The 19,782-nt window shown below is 46.1% G+C and overlaps 1 protein-coding gene across 1 annotated transcript in view; it reads left to right on the top strand.

Annotated features, from left to right (window-relative positions):
- The window catches only part of dnhd1 (dynein heavy chain domain 1), a 112,873-nt gene extending 95,020 nt beyond the window's left edge, over nt 1-17,853 (top strand). Inside the window, exons 35-38 of the mRNA XM_072462678.1 lie at nt 2,237-2,289; nt 5,404-5,445; nt 5,513-5,621; nt 17,458-17,853. Coding sequence (XP_072318779.1) covers nt 2,237-2,289; nt 5,404-5,445; nt 5,513-5,621; nt 17,458-17,817 — 564 coding nt within the window. The 3' untranslated portion in view covers nt 17,818-17,853. The remainder of the gene's footprint in view (nt 1-2,236; nt 2,290-5,403; nt 5,446-5,512; nt 5,622-17,457) is intronic.
- Nucleotides 17,854-19,782: the final 1,929 nt, after the last annotated feature.

Genomic DNA, 19,782 nt, shown 5'->3' with positions numbered 1-19,782 from the left:
GATGATGTGACTACAGAAATAGCACTACGGGGGGCTCTTTTTACATAGGGCCCCGGGTTGGTTTTATTTTTAATATGACAATAAGTCCCGGCAACGCTGAGACCCAGTGCATCCTAGCTATGGGAGATCCCAGGTGAAAGGCGAGGTTGGATGGGTGGTGGGGCTTTTGTAGCCGAGGAGAGTTTGGGACCAGGTGAGAGGCGAGGGGGGATGGGTGGTGGGGCTTTTGTTGGTGTAGTCGGCTTGTGCAGGGAAGAGTTGATAAGTATTGACATAGCCCTTGATCTTGCTATATTGGGCGTGAGTGGAGCCATCTTAATGCCTGATTTGATCAGACTTTAGAAATGACTGGGAAGGCCCATGGGTGAGAGTGGAGATGAGAAGGAGAATGATGAATCTTTAGTGGGAGTAGATGTTGCAGGGGGAACCCAGGGCTGGTGTGAAGGCATGGGCGATGACAGGGATGTTGTTGGGCTTGTCACAGATGGGTCCAAGGCCTTTGAAGATTGTTCCTTTGCTGGAGGCGGTGGAGGTGAATGTGGAGCAGCTGGAGCTGAATCCTTTGCTGGTGGTGGTGGAGCAGCTGCTGATGAATCCTTTGGTGGAGGCTGAGGTTGTGGTGCTGTTGATGTTGAAACATTGGCTCGGTCTCTGGCTGATGGAGCAGGAATTCTTCTCTCATTCCTCTTTTCTCTAACTATCTGCTCAGGACCCTGTCCAGGCCCAGTCCAATGCCTCAGAGCGTGGAGCAGGTTCTCTGTCAGCACCCTCACTCCACCTCTGCATAGGTGGGGGCCATTTCTCTTAAACAGGTCCTCTCGTTTCCAGAATAGATAGAAGTTCTCAATGTAGTGTAGTCCTCTCGGGGCACACTCTTTGGACAGCCATGTGTTCAGCTGAAGCAGCCGGCTAAACTTGTTTATCCTCCTGTCGATGTTTGGATGAGGTCCACTTATGAATGTTTTGATTTCCATTTTTATCAAGCACGTCGAATAACTTCAAGAAGTCTTTTTTCAAAACTTCTGTCTCTTCCCGCCGCATGTCCGCTGCACCCACGTGCACAATCAGCTGTTTAGCTCCTCCATGCTTAGCCATAATATTTGGAAGGAGTGACGTTATCTCAGAAACAGTGGCGCTTGGAAAAGAATGTGTGTTTATCTTTTCATGCGTCACGTGACTTATCGCGCCGTCTCCAACCAAAACAATCTGCGTGACCTTGGCTCCTGGCACAGATCCTCCTCGCTGTATTTTGGCCACGTAATCTTTCCTTTTTTCATTTAATTCCATCTCTGAAAGTGGTAAAAATCTGTTTGTGAGCTGTATTTTAGGTGATGTCACGTTATCTTTGTATCGTTTAGGCCAGGGGTGTCCAAACTTTTTTCACCAAGGGCCGCATTTTGAAACGGCCAGAGGGCCACAAACAACTTGACAATGTCGAATTTGTTGAATGACAGTGAATCATTCAAAATGTTGCATTTGACGTAATTGCGATGAGCCTCCACACCTTTAATTAGACCTAGAACATAAATATTAGGTCGGTATAACATCAATATGCCTTATAACCTTTGCCTATATAACTTTTTGCTGTTTGGGCCGACGTAGCAGGAAGCTGGAGGGCCTACAAAAATTGGTCTGCGTGCCGCATTTGGCCCCTGGGCCCTAGTTTGGATATGCCTGGTTTAGGCTTTGCTCCAAGTTTGTTCCAAGAAACAGCCTGGTCTTTCTGGCTTTTAGACCGTTTTGGAAATGACACAGAGTCACTGCGGTTTAGGTTGAAAGTAGCAGTTTTTCTTGTAAAAAGTGTGCTCTTCTTACCATCGGTTGACACAGGAATTGTATCGTGAAGAACTTTTTCAGATTCCAAAACAAATATCCGTGTTTTCAGCTCATTAATTTCTGGTTGATATTTCCGACAGCGTTCACAGTCTTTCTCCCTTCTTCTCCCGGACATGTCGCTGGCGTCAGATATGTCGTTAAAACTGGAAAAATGTTCTTAAAATCCTTGGTTTACTTGAAAAAGTCTAAAGCAAAAATGTTTGGAAGACAAAAACTGATTAAAAAGCAAAAATAAATAAGGAAAGCAGCGATAGCAAGCGGAGCGAGCGAAAAAGCGTCTGCACTCTTCGGAAGCAGGAAACAGACCTGCTTTAGTCCTGCTTTAGATCTTCTTTAGTCCGGCGGCAACCCCCGAACCCGGCGGTGGACACCGGAAGTAAGGGATGCCGTCAGACTGCAGAAGGAGGCCTATCAGGCCATTCTGGCTTGCAGGTCTCTGGAGGTCATCGACAGGTATCGGCAGGCCAAGCGAGCCGCGGCTCGTGCTGTCGCAGAGGCAAAAACCCGGGCCTGGGAGGAGTTCGGGGAGGCCATGGAGGAGGACTATCGGTCGGCACCAAAGAAATTCTGGCAAACCGTCCTGCGCCTCAGGAGGGGAAAGCAGTGTCTCACTGGGATGTCGTCGGACGGTGGAAGGAATACTTTGAGGATCGCCTTAATCCCTCAGTCACGTCTTCCGAAGAGGAAGTAGAGACCGGGGATTCAGAGGCTGGCTCATCCATCACCCACGCTGAAGTCACTGAGGTTGTTCGCAAACTCCTCGGTGGCAGGGCTCCGGGGGTGAATGAGATCCGCCCTGAGTACCTAAAGTATCTGGATGTTGTAGGACTGTCTTGGTTGACATGTCTCTGCAACATCGCGTGGCGGTCGGGGACCGTGCCTCTGGACTGGCAGACCGGGGTGGTGGTCCCTCTGTTCAAGAAGGGGGACCGGAGGGTGTGTTCCAACTACAGAGGGATCACACTCCTCAGCCTCCCGGGTAAGGTCTATTCCAAGGTACTGGAGAGGAGAATCCGACCGATAGTCGAACCTATCTTTGTGTCACGTGTCTCTCACATGCAGAAGACTTTGTGTCACGTGTCTCTCACATGCAGAAGACTTTGTGTCACGTGTCTCTCAAATGCAAAAGACTTTGCGTCACGTGTCTCTCAAATGCAGAAGACTTTGTGTCAAGTGTCTCTCACATGCAGAAGACTTTGTGTCACGTGTCTCTCAAATGCAGAAGATTTTGTGTCACGTGTCTCTCACATGCAGAAGACTTTGTGTCACGTGTCTCTCACATGCAGAAGACTGTGTCTCTCACATGCAGAAGACTTTGTGTCACGTGTCTCTCACATGCAGAAGACTTTGTGTCACGTGTCTCTCACATACAGAAGACTTCGTGTCTCTCACATGCAGAAGACTTTGTGTCACGTGTCTCTCACATGCAGAAGACTTTGTGTCACGTGTCACTCACATGCAGAAGACTTTGTGTCACGTGTCTCTCACATGCAGAAGACTTTGTGTCACGTGTCTCTCACATGCAAAAGACTTTGTGTCACGTGTCTCTCACATGCAATATTTTCGGAACGTTAAGAAACAAAATATATAACGTAATTTACCTCAAAATGTATAACTCTTCAAGGTTTATGGCAATACATTTGCTCCACAGTGAAACTTACTGGGCGTTTTGGCGAAATGGGCCCTTAATATCCGCTCGTCTTTTCACCATGTTTTGATATTATTTAAATCATGATACAAATGTCTCTATTATACAGAGTAATGGAGAAGTGTATGGGTAAAATTGAACGAGTGGCTAGGTCAGGGGTCTCCAATTATAGTTTCCAGGGTTGCCAGATTTTTCGGGGGGCTAAGGTCCGAGGGCTGGACTTTAAAATCACACCACAATTTTATGTTTTATCTCTATACGATTCACAAACAACTCACAATGGCACTATTCAACATCAGAAATCAACATAGGACTTTACTTTCAGAGAAGTCAAAATATCATAACAATATTAAAAAGCAGGACAAAAGCACCAAAACCCAGACAACGCAAACAGTGTTTACCAGAAACCTGACTCGACTAGTGCAAAGCAGACCTAAGACAAGACCAGGGTTAAACCAAGACTAAACAAACCATATCTACCAGAAAAACATGGGTAAACTATTAACCAGGTCTAAACCAGGTCTAAACCAGGTTTCCAGCAGGACTAAAGCAGAACTAAAGCAGAACTAAAGCAGAATTATTACAATCTGACACATATTCATGGAGAGAATGTCCCGGGATGAGACTGCTGTCTAGCTTTCATAACTGAAACCTTTGCTGGTCGTGGTGGTGAAGTGGCTGCTGATGAATCCTTTGCTGTGGTTGTGGTGCTGATGGAGCAGGAATTATGGAGCAGGAATTATTTTCTCATTCCTCTCTTCTCTAACTATCTGCTCAGGACCCTGTCCAGGCCCAGTCCAATGCCTCAGAGCGTGGAGCAGGTTCTCTGTCAGCACCCTCACTCCACCTCTGCATAGGTGGGGGCCATTTCTCTTAAAGAGGTCCTCTCGTTTCCAGAATAGATAGAAGTTCTCAATGTAGTGCAGTCCTCTCGGGGCACACTCTTTGGACAGCCATGTGTTCAGCTGAAGCAGCCAGCTAAACTTTTTTATCCTCCTGTCGATGTTAGGAAGAGGTCCACTTATGAATCTTTTGATTTCCATTTTTATCAAGCACGTCGAATAACTTCAAGAAGTTTCTCGCCGTATGTCCAATGCACCACGTGCACAATCAGCTGTTTAACTCCTCGATGTTTTGCCAAAACATTAGGAAGGAGTGACGTTATCTCAGAAACAGTGGCGCTGGGAAAATAATGTATTTTCATTTTTCAATGCGTCACATGACTTATAGCGCCGTCTCCTATCAGGACAGACTCTGTGACCTTGACGTTTGGCACCGATTCTCTCTCTGTCTGCTGCCTTTTGGCCACACCATCCATTACATTTTTCCTTTGTTAATTTACTTCAGTCTCTGAAATTGGTAAAACATCTGTTTGTAAGCTGTATTTTAGGTGACTTTACATTATCTTTGTATCGTTTAGGCTTTGCACCGAGTTTGTTCCAAGAAGTTGTTTTTTAGACTATTTTGGGAATGACGGTTTAGGTTGAAAGTAGCCATTTTTCTTGTTAAAAAATGTGGACTTCTCAGCACTGGATGACACTGGCATTGTATCTTGGAGTCCTTTTTCAGATTCTAAAGTGAAAATCTGTGCTTGTTGCTCATGAATTTCTTGTTGATTTTTCCAACAGTGTTCACAAGAGTCTGGTTTCTATCTTCTCCCGGACATGTCGCTGGAGTCACATATGTTTGTTAAAACTGTAAAACATTTCTTAAAATCACTTGTTTACTTAAAAAAGTAATACGTAAAAATGTTTGGAAGACAAACACTGATTAAAAAGCAAAATAGATAAGGAAAGCAGCGATAGCAAGCTGGAGCAAGCAGGAAAGCGTCTGAACTCCTAGGAAAAGAGGAAGCAGGAACGCCTTCCTTGAGTCATGCCATGTCCCAGCCTGCTTCAAGTCATTCATCGTCGTTTCAGGATGGCCTACAGGCCTGTGGCGCTGAAGTTTGTAGTCATCAGGTAATTTGAGCGCCTGGTCTTGTCTCACCTCAAGTCCTTCACTTCCCTTCTCCTGGACCCTCTGCAGTTCATCTACACAGCCGCAGTCTGGAGATGATGCCATCAACCTGGCACTCCACTCCATCCTGGATGACTTTCTGACAGAAAGGAGGCAGTGCATGCTGCTGAGGAAGAATGTCTGAGACACTCAAGACTATCAGCATAGGATCTCCACAGGGTTGTTTACTTTCTGCTCTGCTCTTCTCATTGTACACAAACTGCTGCACCTCCAGCCACAACTCTGTAAAATTCAATTCAATTTATTTTTGTAAAGCCCAAAATTACAACAACGGTTGCCTCTGAGGGCGACAGTGAAAAACTAATCAAGCAATGTCAGTGGTGGCGAGGGACGATTTTCCCAGAGTCCTCTGTCCTTAGAACCTCCTTCTGTCCTTAGACCGTCCTTCTCAGCCAGGAAAAACTACAAAAATTCTCCTTGGGAAAAAGTATAAACCTGGAGGAGTTCCAGATGAAGGAGAGATCTGACTCCTACAGACGGACAGATGGACGCGAGAGAAACAGTGGAGCTGGAGCCACTCAGGAGGAGAACCAGTTCTTCAGGAGGAGAACCAGTTCTTCGAGAGGAGAACCTGTTCTTCAGGAGGAGAACCTGTTCTTCAGGAGGAGAACATGTTCTTCAGGAGGAGAACCAGCTTTTGAGGAGGAGAAACAGTTCATCAGGAGGAGAACCAGATCTTCCAGGCAGATGAAGGGCCGTCCATACGGGGTAGAGACCGCTTCACCAGGAAAGGAGCATCTGGGTCCACAGGTCCTCGGGAGTGAGAAAAAGATAAGGCAATGAAGAGTTTGCAAGTGGAATTGAATATGAAATATTGTTTGATAGAATAAGTAGTCAGAAGCAGAGGATAGTGCTCAAGCTGCCATACTTCCCCCAGCATAGTTGCTCCTAGGGCAGAGTAGCTGAAACTGTAGCTTTTTATTTCTGTTCCTAACTAGTCTGACCATAAGCGATTTCAAATAGGAACGTTTTAAGCCTGGACTTAAATGAAGAGACTGTGTCTTTAACATGGACCGGGAGCTGATTCCATAACACAGGAGCTCTACCTCCTACTCTGCTTTTAGAGACTCTTGGGACCACCAGAAGGCCAGCATTTTGAGAGCGAAGAACTGTTTGGATGATATGGTTCTATAGCATCTTTGAGGTAGGATGGGGCCATGTCATTTATGGCTTTGTAGGTCAAGAGTAGTACTTTAAATTTGAATCTAAACTCGACAGGGAGCCAGATAAATAGGATTTAAACCAGCTGAGGGCTGTTCCTCTGACACCTACATCACATTCTAACCTCTGCAGTAGAATGTTGTGGTCGATGGTGTCAAACGCTGAGGTCCAACAGGATCAGGATTGAGACCAGTCCATCATCAGCAGCTAATAACAAATCATTTGTGACTTTAACTAGTGCAGTTTCAGTGCTGTGGTGGGCTCTGAACCCTGCTGTGGTGGGCTCTGAACCCTGACTGGAAAACAAAAACAAGTTATTGTCCTGTAGGTGGCGACAAAGCTGTTTAAATAAAACTTTTTCAAGGATTTTAGAGACAAAGGGAAGATTTGAAATAGGTCTGTAGTTTACCAATAGGTCAAGGTCGAGGTTAGGCTTTTTCAGAAGAGGTTTAATGACTGCATGTTTGAAGGACTGTGGAACATAGCCACTTTCGAGTGAAGTATTTATTATAGTAAGAATAGGGTCTATAATTAGGGGGAGAATGTCTTTGAGGAGCTTGGAATGGGGTCTAGGACACAAGTGGAGCTTTTAGAGGACATAATGGCTGAAGTTATCTCTCTTGATCAACAGCTGTGAACCTTTCTAAATTTACAGGTGGATTTATATGGGACTTTAGATTTACAGCTTGGGCTAGTTCAGGACTAATAGCGGGGGTAATTTCATCTAATTTATCTCTGATTGTTTTTATTTTATTGTTAAAAAATAGGAGGAAATCATCAGAGCTGAGAGAAGCTGGGAGTGAGGGCTCTACTGCTGTGACAGTTTGTTAGCCTGGCCACAGTGCTGAAAAGAAATTTAGTGTTACTTTTGTTCAGTTCTATTAGATTTGAATAGTATCTGGTTTGGGCCTCACACAGAGCTGCTGATAGGACAGTAGCAGCTTTTCCATGCTTTTATGTCCCGTTCACACCGCAAATGCCTATTTGCGCCTATTGGCGAAGTTGGACGCAAGTACGTATGAAGAAAAACGCAAATAAGCCGCGTACTCGACGCAGCGGAGCAGAGCCGAAATATTATAAGCAGACGCGCGTTTGCCGCGTGCGCAGTGGAGATGTGGTCAGTGCAGTGGAGGTGTGGTCAGTGCAGTGGAGGTGTGATCAGTCTGGCTTCTCTAATGGCGGATCAAAGTTGAGACAGTGCCTTTTGCGTATTTGCTCTTCAAAGCCCAAAAACGGAGACGCTCGGCGGCGTGTCTGGATCCACCAGTGATCCCAGTTGAGTCAATAACATCATTTGCGTCAAGACTGGATAAACATCGCTCTCAGCTGTAGTTTCGTCTGTCCCGGGTCCTGACTTGTTTTCCCACATTGGTGCGCGGACATGTACCAGGACAACAACTACAGACGCCTGTCCATCAGTCCATCGGGTCAGTACACAAATATTCATGTCTGAGCGCAATAATAAAGTGTATCTGCTGTGTATCTGCTGTGTATCTGCTTGTGGTTGTGTATAAAACCAATGAAAAGTACATACATAGTAAAAATAAAACATAGTTTTCATAGCGTTAATATGTTGTTATAGTGCACCATTTAAAATTCGATTGTGGTATATTTAATGAAAGTACAAGTAAACTAAATTTAGGCGATATAGTTATTTGTTTGTTTTATTATTCAGATTTCTTGCCACTGGGGATTTCTACAGGACAATCACCAGCAGCTTCAGGTCCACAACAGAGGACTGGACGTCCACAACAGAGGACTGAACGTCCACAACAGAGGACTGGACGTCCACAACAGAGGACTGGACGTCCACAACACAGAGGACTGGACGTCCACAACACAGAGGACTGGACGTCCACAACACAGAGGACTGGACGTCCACAACACAGAGGACTGGATGTCCACAACAGAGGACTGGACGTCCACAACACAGAGGACTGGACGTCCACAACACAGAGAAGACCACATGTTCACAGATTGAGCCCAAATATCATGTTGTTTACACAGAATGAGACAAAGTTAAATGATTAAAACAGTGAGAAGCTTCTCAGCTCTTAAGTTCTCTGTTCTCTTTACTTCTGTACCTACTTGTGCGTTGTAACACTGAAATTTCCCCACTGTGTGGACTAATAAAGGATTATCTCATCTTGTCCTTGTTTGTTTTTGTTTATGATCTTAAATTGTGGTAAATTAAATAAGTACATCTTTAAATAGCCACTGATTTTCCCACAAACTCCCCAGTATTATATATATGAAAAAGATGCATGTAAACAGGACACACTAATACAGGACATAATATAAAATAGTTTATTTTGTGGAAAAATAGAACAATAAATAACTATAAATAACTATATATAACTATATATATATATATATATATATATATATATATATATATATATATATATATATATATATATCGTCTGCCATTGTTGTGGTGCCGGTTCTTCTCAGGTGAAATGTGTACGTACATCACCGGAGCGTCATCTCTGATTGGCTTCTGCACCGCCGCGCCGCAGAAAAGCTCAAAATTCTGAACTTATTCGCGGCGAACCGTTTTGAGGCATTGAAGCTTATACGCCTGTCAAAGCGTCTCGAGCGGAAAGCGCTCCAAATAAGCGGAAACCGCGCCGCAAAAACGCAGGAGGTGCTCGACACGCGTTTACATAGACTTTGAACGTAAACTGGACGCTTTTGACGCACCGGTCTGAACGAACCATTAGGGGCTATTCTGTGTGGGTGTGACAAAATAATAATTCTAACTCTTTGTTTATGTGAACGCAGTTCTTCGTTGTACCAGGGGGAGGCGCGCTTTGACCTAATGACCTTCTGTTTTACCGGTGCTGCAACATCAAGAGCAGACTTCAGAGAATTCATGGTCAAGTGGACAGATTGATCACTTATACTGGGACTAAAACTGTTCTCAGCAGGATCACATGACATGATCACATGACGTGATCACATGACGTGATCACATGACATGATCACATGACATGATCACATGACATGATCACATGACATGATCACATAACATGATCACATGACATGATCACATGACATGATCACATGACATGATCACATGACATGTCACTGAATATTGGCTCTATTATTTCTTTGAATTTTGAGATAGATTTTTCAGATATTGTCCTTTTCATTATAACTTTATTTTGTGGGACTGGATGATCTTTAAGAATAAACTGAAAGGTAATTAGGAAATGATCTGACAATAGGGTTTTGAGGGAGGACAATGAGGTCACTAATCTCTGTTCCATACGTTAGGACAAGATCCAGAGTGTTCTTGTGAGTGTGAGTCGGTTTATTTACATTCTGAGTGAAACCAATGCTGTCTAACAAGGCGCTGAAGGCATTACTGAGAGCGTCATCACTCATGTTCACGTGGATATTAAAGTCTCCAACTATAACTATTTTATCCCAGGCTAACACTAAGTTTGATATAAAGTCAGAAAACTCTGTTAAAAACTCTGAATAGGGACCAGGAGGTCGGTAGATAACTATGAACAAAACTCCTTTTTGGTTTTTCATATTTGGACATGTGATTGACACATGAGGCTTTAAATGAGTGAAATGTATTGTTAGTTTTAGAGCTCATGAGTCGCTTGAGTGGGAGATCACTGCCACACCACCACCTCGGCCTGTGCTCCTGGAGGTCTGAAAGTTAACATGGGTGGGTGGGGTTAACATGAGTGGGTGGGGTTAACATGAGTGGGTGGGGTGGACTCATTTAGTCTGACATAATCATCTTGTTGAAGCCACGTCTCAATTAGAGCTGAAGATCTATGTTAAAGTCACTGATTAATTTATTAACTAAAAGTGATTTGGAGGAAATGATCTAATGTTTAGCAGTCCACATTTTATGTGCTTATTTATTTGTTTATTTGTGTCATTTGTGAGTGTTATTTTTCTTAAGTTATTTGGTCTGACGCCTGAAATAGTTTTTCTGAGGTTTGACTTTTTTGCATTATTTGCACGAGGGACACGAGGGACACACACAGTCTCTATCTGTCTTGAATCTGAACACTTCACATGTGACAGAGCGGGCGAGAGTTCAGCGACAGAGGAGCGTCTTACACTGCTGCTCTGCGCCCGGGGCTCATCCCTGGGTGGTCACTTTACACGACTAAGACTATTGGTCAAATTCCCGAACTAATAGGTATTTACCCTCCGAAGTCGGATGGATTCCATCCCTGCGTATGAGCCTGGACTTTCCCCAAAACGCACTCCAGTTATCAACAAAGACTACGTTGTTTTCAGGGCACCATCTAGATAACCAGCTGTTGAATGCTGAAAGATGGCTGTAAAATCCATTATTGATCCGATTGGGCAGGGGACCAGAAAATATTACAGTGTCTGACATCGACTTTGCCAATTCACACACCGCAACTACTTGTAATTTGAGCATCTCTGATTGTCTCCGCTGGGCGTTGTTACCGCCTGCGTGGATCACCACTCGACGGAACCTCTGTCTACTCTGCTTTAGGAGCCTAAGATTTCTTCGATGTCACCCATTCTGGCCCCCGGGTAACACCTAACGCTTAGTAGCAGCTGGCAGCTTCACGTCTCTAACTATAGAGTTGATTCATTTCTCCCTGCGGCCCTCAGAGGCAACTGTTGTTGTGATTTTGGGCCTTACAAAAATAAATTGATTTGATTTGATTTGATATAGAACTCCCGATTACAAGAGTTTCTCTAGTCTGTTCAGCGAGCGTGTGATCGCTGAGGGGAGAAAACTTATTGTAGATGGGAAGCTCGCGGTGCTCTAAGGTTCGGCGTTTAGTGCCTTGTTCCCTCCGAACTGTCACAAATTGGTCCCTATTCTGTTCCTGGTCTAGTCCGGACTGCACGGGAGACGCTGAGGGGCTGAGCTCGGCCTTACTGCTACTGCTAATGCTAATGCTACGCCCTGCAGCGCGGTCCGGTAGCCCTCGCGCTAAAACCGAACTATAGCTGGACTTTAGCTCCTCTAAACAGCAGATCCGCGCTTCTAACTCCGTAACCCTGGCCTCCAAAACTACCACTACACTGCACTTCACGCACCTATCATCAGAGAAGGAGCCAGGGTTCTGACTCGACATATGACAACTTGAGCAGGTAAAGGCAGAGGGAGATCCAGCTATGACGCTAGCAGCTAGGCTAGGCTAGAGCTAGAGAGCGCGGGGGTTTTTTAATCCACGAAATACTGAAAAGTGGCTCCGGATTGTTTGTGGAGCAATCAAACTTTCACTGTTGTGTATATGAGGCTAAAATAGTGTGTATAATCCGTGGATTAACAATAGAAAGCGAACAAACAACTCTGAAAACGCGATACACTCACCCGGAAGTGACGTCACAAGAAACTGATCAAGATTCCAGACAACATCACCCTCATCTTCCCAATGCTGATGAGTCTGTCTACAGGACGCCCAGAAGACAGTGGAAATGATCTTGGACTTCAGGAAAGTCACAGCCTCCCACCTCTCCCATCACCACCGGGCACTCCTTCCTCGGCACCACCATCACCAGGACCTCAAGTGGGAGCCCTCCATCAGCTCCTCATCTAGAAGGACCAGCAGAGGATGTACTTCCTGCAGCAGCTGAGGAAAGCCAAGATTTCAGCGCAGATGATGGTGCAGTTCTACACGGCCATCATTGAGTCCATCCTCACCTCCTCCATCACCGTGTGGTACGCTGGAGCCACAGCCAGGGACAAACAGAGACTACAGCACATTGTGTGCTCTGCTGAGAAGGTGATCGGCTGCAGACTTCCATCTCTGCAGGACGGGCATGTCTCCAGGACTCAGGGATGAGCAGGTCGGATCATAGCTGACCCTTCTCACCCTGACCTGGCCTTTGAACCACTCCCCACCGGCAGGAGGCTACGGTCCATTCGGACTATAACATACATTGAGCTCCTTATTTACAGCCCATCCAAAAAGTATTCACAGCAATTCACTTTTTCCACATACAGCCTTATTCCAAAATTAATTCAATTCATTATTCGCCTCAAAATTCAACAAACAATACCCCATAATAACAATGTGAGAGAAGGTTGTATGATTTCTTTTTACAGTAATTTGAAAAAGAAAAATAACCACATTGGCATAAGTATTTTCAGCCTTTGCTCAAAACTTTATTGAAGATTTTTTGGTACAAAATACAGCATCTGCCTGTCTTTTTTGAGTATAATGCTACAAGCTTGGCACACCTATTTGGGGACAATTTCCTTCAGTCTTCTTTGCAGAACCTCTTAAGCTCCATCAGGTTGGATGGTGAGCGTCACAGCTTATTTCAGATCTCTCCAGAGATGTTCAGTTGGGTTCAAGTCTGGCCTCTGGGCCGCTCCAGGACATTCACATCTTCACGGATGTGTCTATACGCTGCGGCATGCATCTTTCTGTTGATCTGGACTAGTCTTCCAGTTCCTGCTGGTGAAAAACATGCCCATAGCATGATGCTGCCACCACCATGGTTCCCTGTAGAGAATGTACTGGCTTTCATGGTTATACATTGATACAAATGATAAAACCTATGCTTTATTCACACTTTATTCAATCTTTGTTTCATCAGACCAGACATTTTTGTTTCTCATGACCTGAGAGTCTTTCAAGGGCCTTTTTGAAAACTCCAGGAGGGCTGTAATGCGCCTTTTACTGAGGAGTGGCTTCAATCTGGCCACTCTACTCTTTAAATGTGTTCATTACTTCAAATAAATAAGGCCAGCTAACAGAATCAAAAGCCTTCTCAGCGTCCAAACTAATGATCACAGCTTTGTCTTGTTTTGGCATATGGTTCATTATGGGTAGAGATGTGTTTGTCATCTGCTACTAAATACTGATCATTTTGGATCAAATTTGGGAGAATTTGTTCCATTCTTTTGGACACAATTGAGGTGTATATGTCATAGTCCATATTCTAAATAGAAATGGGTCTATGTGAGGCACAATCCAATCGGTCCTTCCCTTCTTCACGTATTAGAGATATGATGGAGTTTTTTAAGGGCCCAGTTAAAAGTTCTTAAAAGCAAAGGGACAAATGTTTCTTTTAGAGCTTTACACCACTCTGAGGTGAACCCGTCACTCCCTGGGGATTGTTTTTTAATCTTTTGACTGCACATTGTATTTTTGGCACTATTATTTCAGCTCCTGATTTTTATTTTGCTCTTCTGACATAATGGGCAAATTGAGGGAGTCCAGGAAGGCGTTTATATCCTCTTCTTTATCTCTTGAAATTTTAGAGAAAAGTGTTTTATAGAAGGATTCAAATGTTGCTTGAATTTGGTCTTGCTTTGTTAAGATTATGTAGTTTTGCTTGTTGCTTTCTAAGTTTTCAGGGTAATGATTTAGAAAATGTTGGTCCACTCTCATAATATCTTTGTTTGGTAAAGAGCATTCTTGGCAATTTCCTGTAAGGTGAGGTCATTATTTTCTCTTCTTATTTTCTTTTTAATTTCCTGTAGCATTTGAGCAATTTTAGTTTTTCTTGCAGATCATTTAGCGTTTTTTGCCTTTGTTTTTTTTGGCTGAGGCTATGGCTATAATGTCTCCTCTCAGAACTGACAAAATCGACTTCTCAGAGCTTTTAACCTTCTTACGGTGCTATTGGTAACTCACATATGTGCCCAAAGTGTTTTTTTTATTGATTCCTGCAGTCTTTAGCTAGAAAAAAGTCTCTCTCCTCCTCAAATGAGCAGACGGACGTGGCCTACTCACCAGGATGAGACAGCCTGGTGAGTGCTGTAGCACGCTTCCCTGTTTCAGCTCATCCTCCAGGAAGCACTTTGTACCCGCGCTCGAGAGGAACCGCGGCTATTTACAGGCACAGTTAGCTTCAAACTGACATGTGCCGCTGTGTCATGCACTGTGTAGCGGCACACGCCTCGGCCTCTGTTTCCATGCTAGGCTACGTCACGGGGTGGGCGGGGGACACACGCTCTCACTGAGACTACGTCACGGGGTGGGCGGGGGACACACGCTCTCACTGAGACTACGTCACGGGGTGGACGAGGGACACACGCTCTCACTGAGACTACGTCACGGGGTGGGCGGGGGACACACGCTCTCACTGAGACTACGTCACGGGGTGGGCGGGGGACACACGCTCTCACTGAGACTACGTCACGGGGTGGGCGGGGGACACACGCTCTCACTGAGACTACGTCACGGGGTGGGCGGGGGACACACGCTCTCACTGAGACTACGTCACGGGGTGGGCGGGGGACACACGCTCTCACTGAGACTACGTCACGGGGTGGGCGAGGGACACACGCTCTCACTGAGACTACGTCACGGGGTGGACGAGGGACACACGCTCTCACTGAGACTACGTCACGGGGTGGACGAGGGACACACGCTCTCACTGAGACTACGTCACGGGGTGGACGAGGGACACACGCTCTCACTGAGACTACATCACGGGTTGGGCGGGGGACACACGCTCTCACTGAGACTACGTCACGGGGTGGGCGAGGGACACACGCTCTCACTGAGACTACGTCACGGGGTGGACGAGGGACACACGCTCTCACTGAGACTACGTCACGGGGTGGGCGGGGGACACACGCTCTCACTGAGACTACGTCACGGTGTGGGCGGGGACACACGCTCTCGCTGAGACTACGTCACGGGTTGGGCGGGGGACACACGCTCTCGCTGAGACTACGTCACGGGGTGGGCGAGGGACACACGCTCTCACTGAGACTACGTCACGGGGTGGACGAGGGACACACGCTCTCACTGAGACTACGTCACGGGGTGGGCGGGGGACACACGCTCTCACTGAGACTACGTCACGGGGTGGACGAGGGACACACGCTCTCACTGAGACTACGTCACGGGGTGGGCGGGGGACACACGCTCTCACTGAGACTACGTCACGGGGTGGGCGGGGGACACACGCTCTCACTGAGACTACGTCACGGGGTGGGCGGGGGACACACGCTCTCACTGAGACTACGTCACGGGGTGGGCGAGGGACACACGCTCTCACTGAGACTACGTCACGGGGTGGACGAGGGACACACGCTCTCACTGAGACTACGTCACGGGGTGGGCGGGGGACACACGCTCTCACTGAGACTACGTCACGGTGTGGGCGGGGACACACGCTCTCGCTGAGACTACGTCACGGGTTGGGCGGGGGACACACGCTCTCGCTGAGACTACGTCACGGGGTGGGCGAGGGACACACGCTCTCACTGAGACTACGTCACGGGGTGGACGAGGGACACACGCTCTCACTGAGACTACGTCATAGGGTGGGCGGGGGACACACGCTCTCACTGAGACTACGTCACGGTGTGGGCGGGGACACACGCTCTCGCTGAGACTACGTCACGGGTTGGGCGGGGGACACACGCTCTCGCTGAGACTACGTCACGGGGTGGGCGGGGGACACACGCTCTCACTGAGACTACGTCACGGGGTGGGCGGGGGACACACGCTCTCGCTGAGACTACGTCACGGGGTGGGCGGGGGACACACGCTCTCACTGAGACTACGTCACTGGGTGGGCGGGGTAGGCAGATTGCTATTCGTGAGGGTGGGGGCGACTAAGCCGTCTGCATATATAGTGCATCCAGAAAGTATTCAGTCTTTTCACATTCTGTTACTGTGTGTTACAGCCTTATTCCAAAATGTATTCAATTTATTATTCGTCTTAACATTCTACAAACAAACCCCAATAAAGACAACCTGAAAGAAAGTTGCACTATATATTGTATTGCACCTTTAAATTGACATATATTTTATCTTGTGTGTTATTTTTGATCTTATTTTCATTTTACTATGTTGCTTGCTGTAAGGTTCCGCCGAAGCAGTTTCTTAGTCTGTGAATTGTACTCAACAATGGCAATAAAACCATCTGATCTGAGAAGCTGTATACATATATATTAACTCAGAATTAGACAGGATATTTTGTTTTGTGCAGGAAATTATGGCTCTTAAATATTGTAGTCTTTGCAATTTGCTAATTGCGCCCATTCAAATTGTGATTTTGATTTGATTGCGATGATTCTCTACTTCAGAAAACTTCAAGACTGTTCATAATAGTGGTATTGCTCAAATGCCAAGCAGTGGAGATTTCTACAACATATTAGTTTGTACAAATATTATGAATTTTGCATTGCATCATCATCGACCATTGTGATCAGCTCAAACGTCTGTCTCCATATTTCAACTTTTATTCAGTTAAAATGCATTTAACAAACTCTATTTACAACAAAAAATATCTTTTGACTAATCGACTGCTAAAATGTGTATCATGTTCATTAATAAGCACTTTCCCGACCGAATAAACTAGTATTATTAATATAATATACTGTTACGATCCATCCGGAACAGAACCTCCCGTCACAAGAACAGTTTCTTTCCCTCTGTCGTTGGACTCATGAACACGTCCTAAGCACTTTGCATTCACTGCACTGTTCACTTCTTATTGCACTACATATTTTACATTTTTATATTTTATTTATGTACATATGTCTATTTCTAACCTTACTTCACTTACCCATTTTTGATATATCTGGTAGCTGTATTGTATTCAGTGTTCAATGTTTTGTTGTTTGTGCTGCATTGAATCACCAGGACAAGTTCCTATGTTTGAGAATTTTGTTCATTGACAAATGGCAATAAACCTTATTCTGATAATAATTTAAATATAGCTGCAAAAATCTTCCGGGTGTTTTTTGGGCCTGAATTTTTTTACTTACTTTAGGCTTATTTACCTACATAACCAATTACATATTGAGATTTAATTTGATTGAACTTAAACAGTGTATGAATCATGTGGTTTGTGTTTAGGTTATTGGCAATGAGGCTCAGAACTCGTCCCACCCTGCTGAAGCTGTGTACCTGTGCGGCCTTGAGCTGAGAGGAGCCGCATGGAACCCAGAGCAAGGGGCCATAGGGGATGGCCGGGATGCAGGCAGCCCACTCCCTCTCCTGAGCATCACATCGAGCCCCTCATCTCCAGGCACTGCGGACCCTCTACACTATCTCTGTCCCCTGTATGTGCGCCCGCTCAGCCCAAATAGCTTGGTCTCTAAGCAGCAGGACGTGGTGGCCTGGGTCCCTCTTCCGTCCAGGCTCCAGCCTGAGATCTGTGCCCTGAGACGGGTTCGCCTCATCAGCACTTTGAACCCAGAAGCTAAGACGACATAAGGATTGTCTATTGCTTTAAAACTGAACTTAATTCCATTAGCCTTATTAAAATGTTTTCCTACAATGGTTAGCAAGAGATGTCTGAACTCTCCTACTCCATCTATGCCAACCATTTCTCCATTTTCTTCATGTCAGTGCTCAAATGGCAGACATATTTCAGAGATTTTTCAGTCATGCAAAAGAAAAAAGAAAAACAAGTTGAGGTCTTCAGGCTCATTTATGCTCCATTTCTGAAGGTTAACAGATCTGTAGGTTCTAGGCATAGTTATCCATAGTTACCCATAGTTACCCATAGATATCCTAGATATCCTAGGTATCCTAGACACGGCACTTCTTTCATTTTGTCCCTCTGGAGCACTTTCTGTCAGAACAGGCGCCATGTCAGGACAGGACACTTGGTGGACCTGAAAACGAATTGGTTCCTATGGCAGAACAATCAAAGTTATGTCACAAATGTTTCTCCGTATTTTCTATCAAAAGACACCGTTAATCTTTTATTTGATAAAGTTGTTTGGATTTTTTTTAATGTAAGAAAAAATATTTATACAGCTACAACAGACCCCTAATGGGAAAATGAATGAATGAACATAGTGTGGTATTCCAACGGTCCTTAATGGCTAAACCAGATTAAACCATCTAATGTAACTAAAACTAAACAATGCCACCTGGGAATTTGCCCTGGACCAGCTAAATGTAAGGCACGTAGGTTTGTTAGCAAAAGTACATATTCATTTATACATTGTTAATAAATTAGTTTCTGGATGGACATTAAAGTTGGCATACGTTAAGCACAGTTCATTCATTTCACAAACAGTTCATGTCATTCACAAAATCCAGAAATCAAATGATTGGACTGGCACAGTGTAAATGAAAGGTCAAAGCCAGGCGAGACAAGTGCACACTAGCTCCATGGCTCAGATCAATCAAAGACCATATGGTCACTATTAATGTACAGCTGGATGACGGTTAGATGTCCTCACACACCTGTAGTTGTAGCTGGACAAGTGCGACGGCGGTTTGGACAGACGCCAGACAATAAACCGGCATAACGGACGGCAGACAGCGAGCCCGTGGCGGCAGAAAGTGTGTGCCCAGTGGCAGCAAAAAGTGTGTGCCCAGTGGCTGCAGAAAGTGTGTGCCCAGTGGCAGCAGAAAGTGTGTGCCCAGTGGCAGCAGAAAGTGCTGGCCAGTGGCAGCAGAAAGTGCGGGCCCAGTGGCAGCAGATAGTGTGTGCCCAGTGGCAGCAGAAAGTGCGGGCCCAGTGGCAGCAGAAAGTGTGTGCCCAGTGGCAGCAGAAAGTGCGGGCCCAGTGGCAGCAGAAAGTGCGGGCCCAGTGGCAGCAGAAAGTGCTGGCCCAGTGGCAGCAGAAAGTGCGGGCCCAGTGGCAGCAGAAAGTGTGTGCCCAGTGGCAGCAGAAAGTGTGTGCCCAGTGACTGCAGAAAGTGTGTGCCCAGTGGCAGCAGAAAGTGTGTGCCCATTGGCAGCAGAAAGTGTGTGCCCAGTGGCAGCAGAAAGTGTGTGCCCAGTGGCAGCAGAAAGTGCTGGCCAGTGGCAGCAGAAAGTGCGGGCCCAGTGGCAGCAGAGAGTGTGTGCCCAGTGGCAGCAGAAAGTGCGGGTGTGTGCCCAGTGGCAGCAGAAAGTGTGTGCCCAGTGGCAGCAGAAAGTGCGGGCCCAGTGGCAGCAGAAAGTGCGGGCCCAGTGGCAGCAGAAAGTGTGTGCCCAGTGGCAGCAGAAAGTGTGTGCCCAGTGGCAGCAGAAAGTGCGGGCCCAGTGGCAGCAGAAAGTGCGGGCCCAGTGGCAGCAGAAAGTGTGTGCCCAGTGGCAGCAGAAAGTGCGGGCCCAGTGGCAGCAGAAAGTGTGTGCCCAGTGGCAGCAGAAAGTGCGGGCCCAGTGGCAGCAGAAAGTGCTGGCCCAGTGGCAGCAGAAAGTGCGGGCCCAGTGGCAGCAGAAAGTGTGTGCCCAGTG

The sequence above is a fragment of the Eucyclogobius newberryi genome, unplaced genomic scaffold (assembly GCF_026437365.1).
Source record: "Eucyclogobius newberryi isolate DKJ021-1_F unplaced genomic scaffold, fEucNew1.0.hap1 SCAF_4, whole genome shotgun sequence".
Taxonomy (NCBI): domain Eukaryota; kingdom Metazoa; phylum Chordata; class Actinopteri; order Gobiiformes; family Gobiidae; genus Eucyclogobius; species Eucyclogobius newberryi.
The sequence above is the reverse complement of the archived record's forward strand: the minus strand, read 5'-3'. Positions and strand labels throughout refer to the sequence as shown.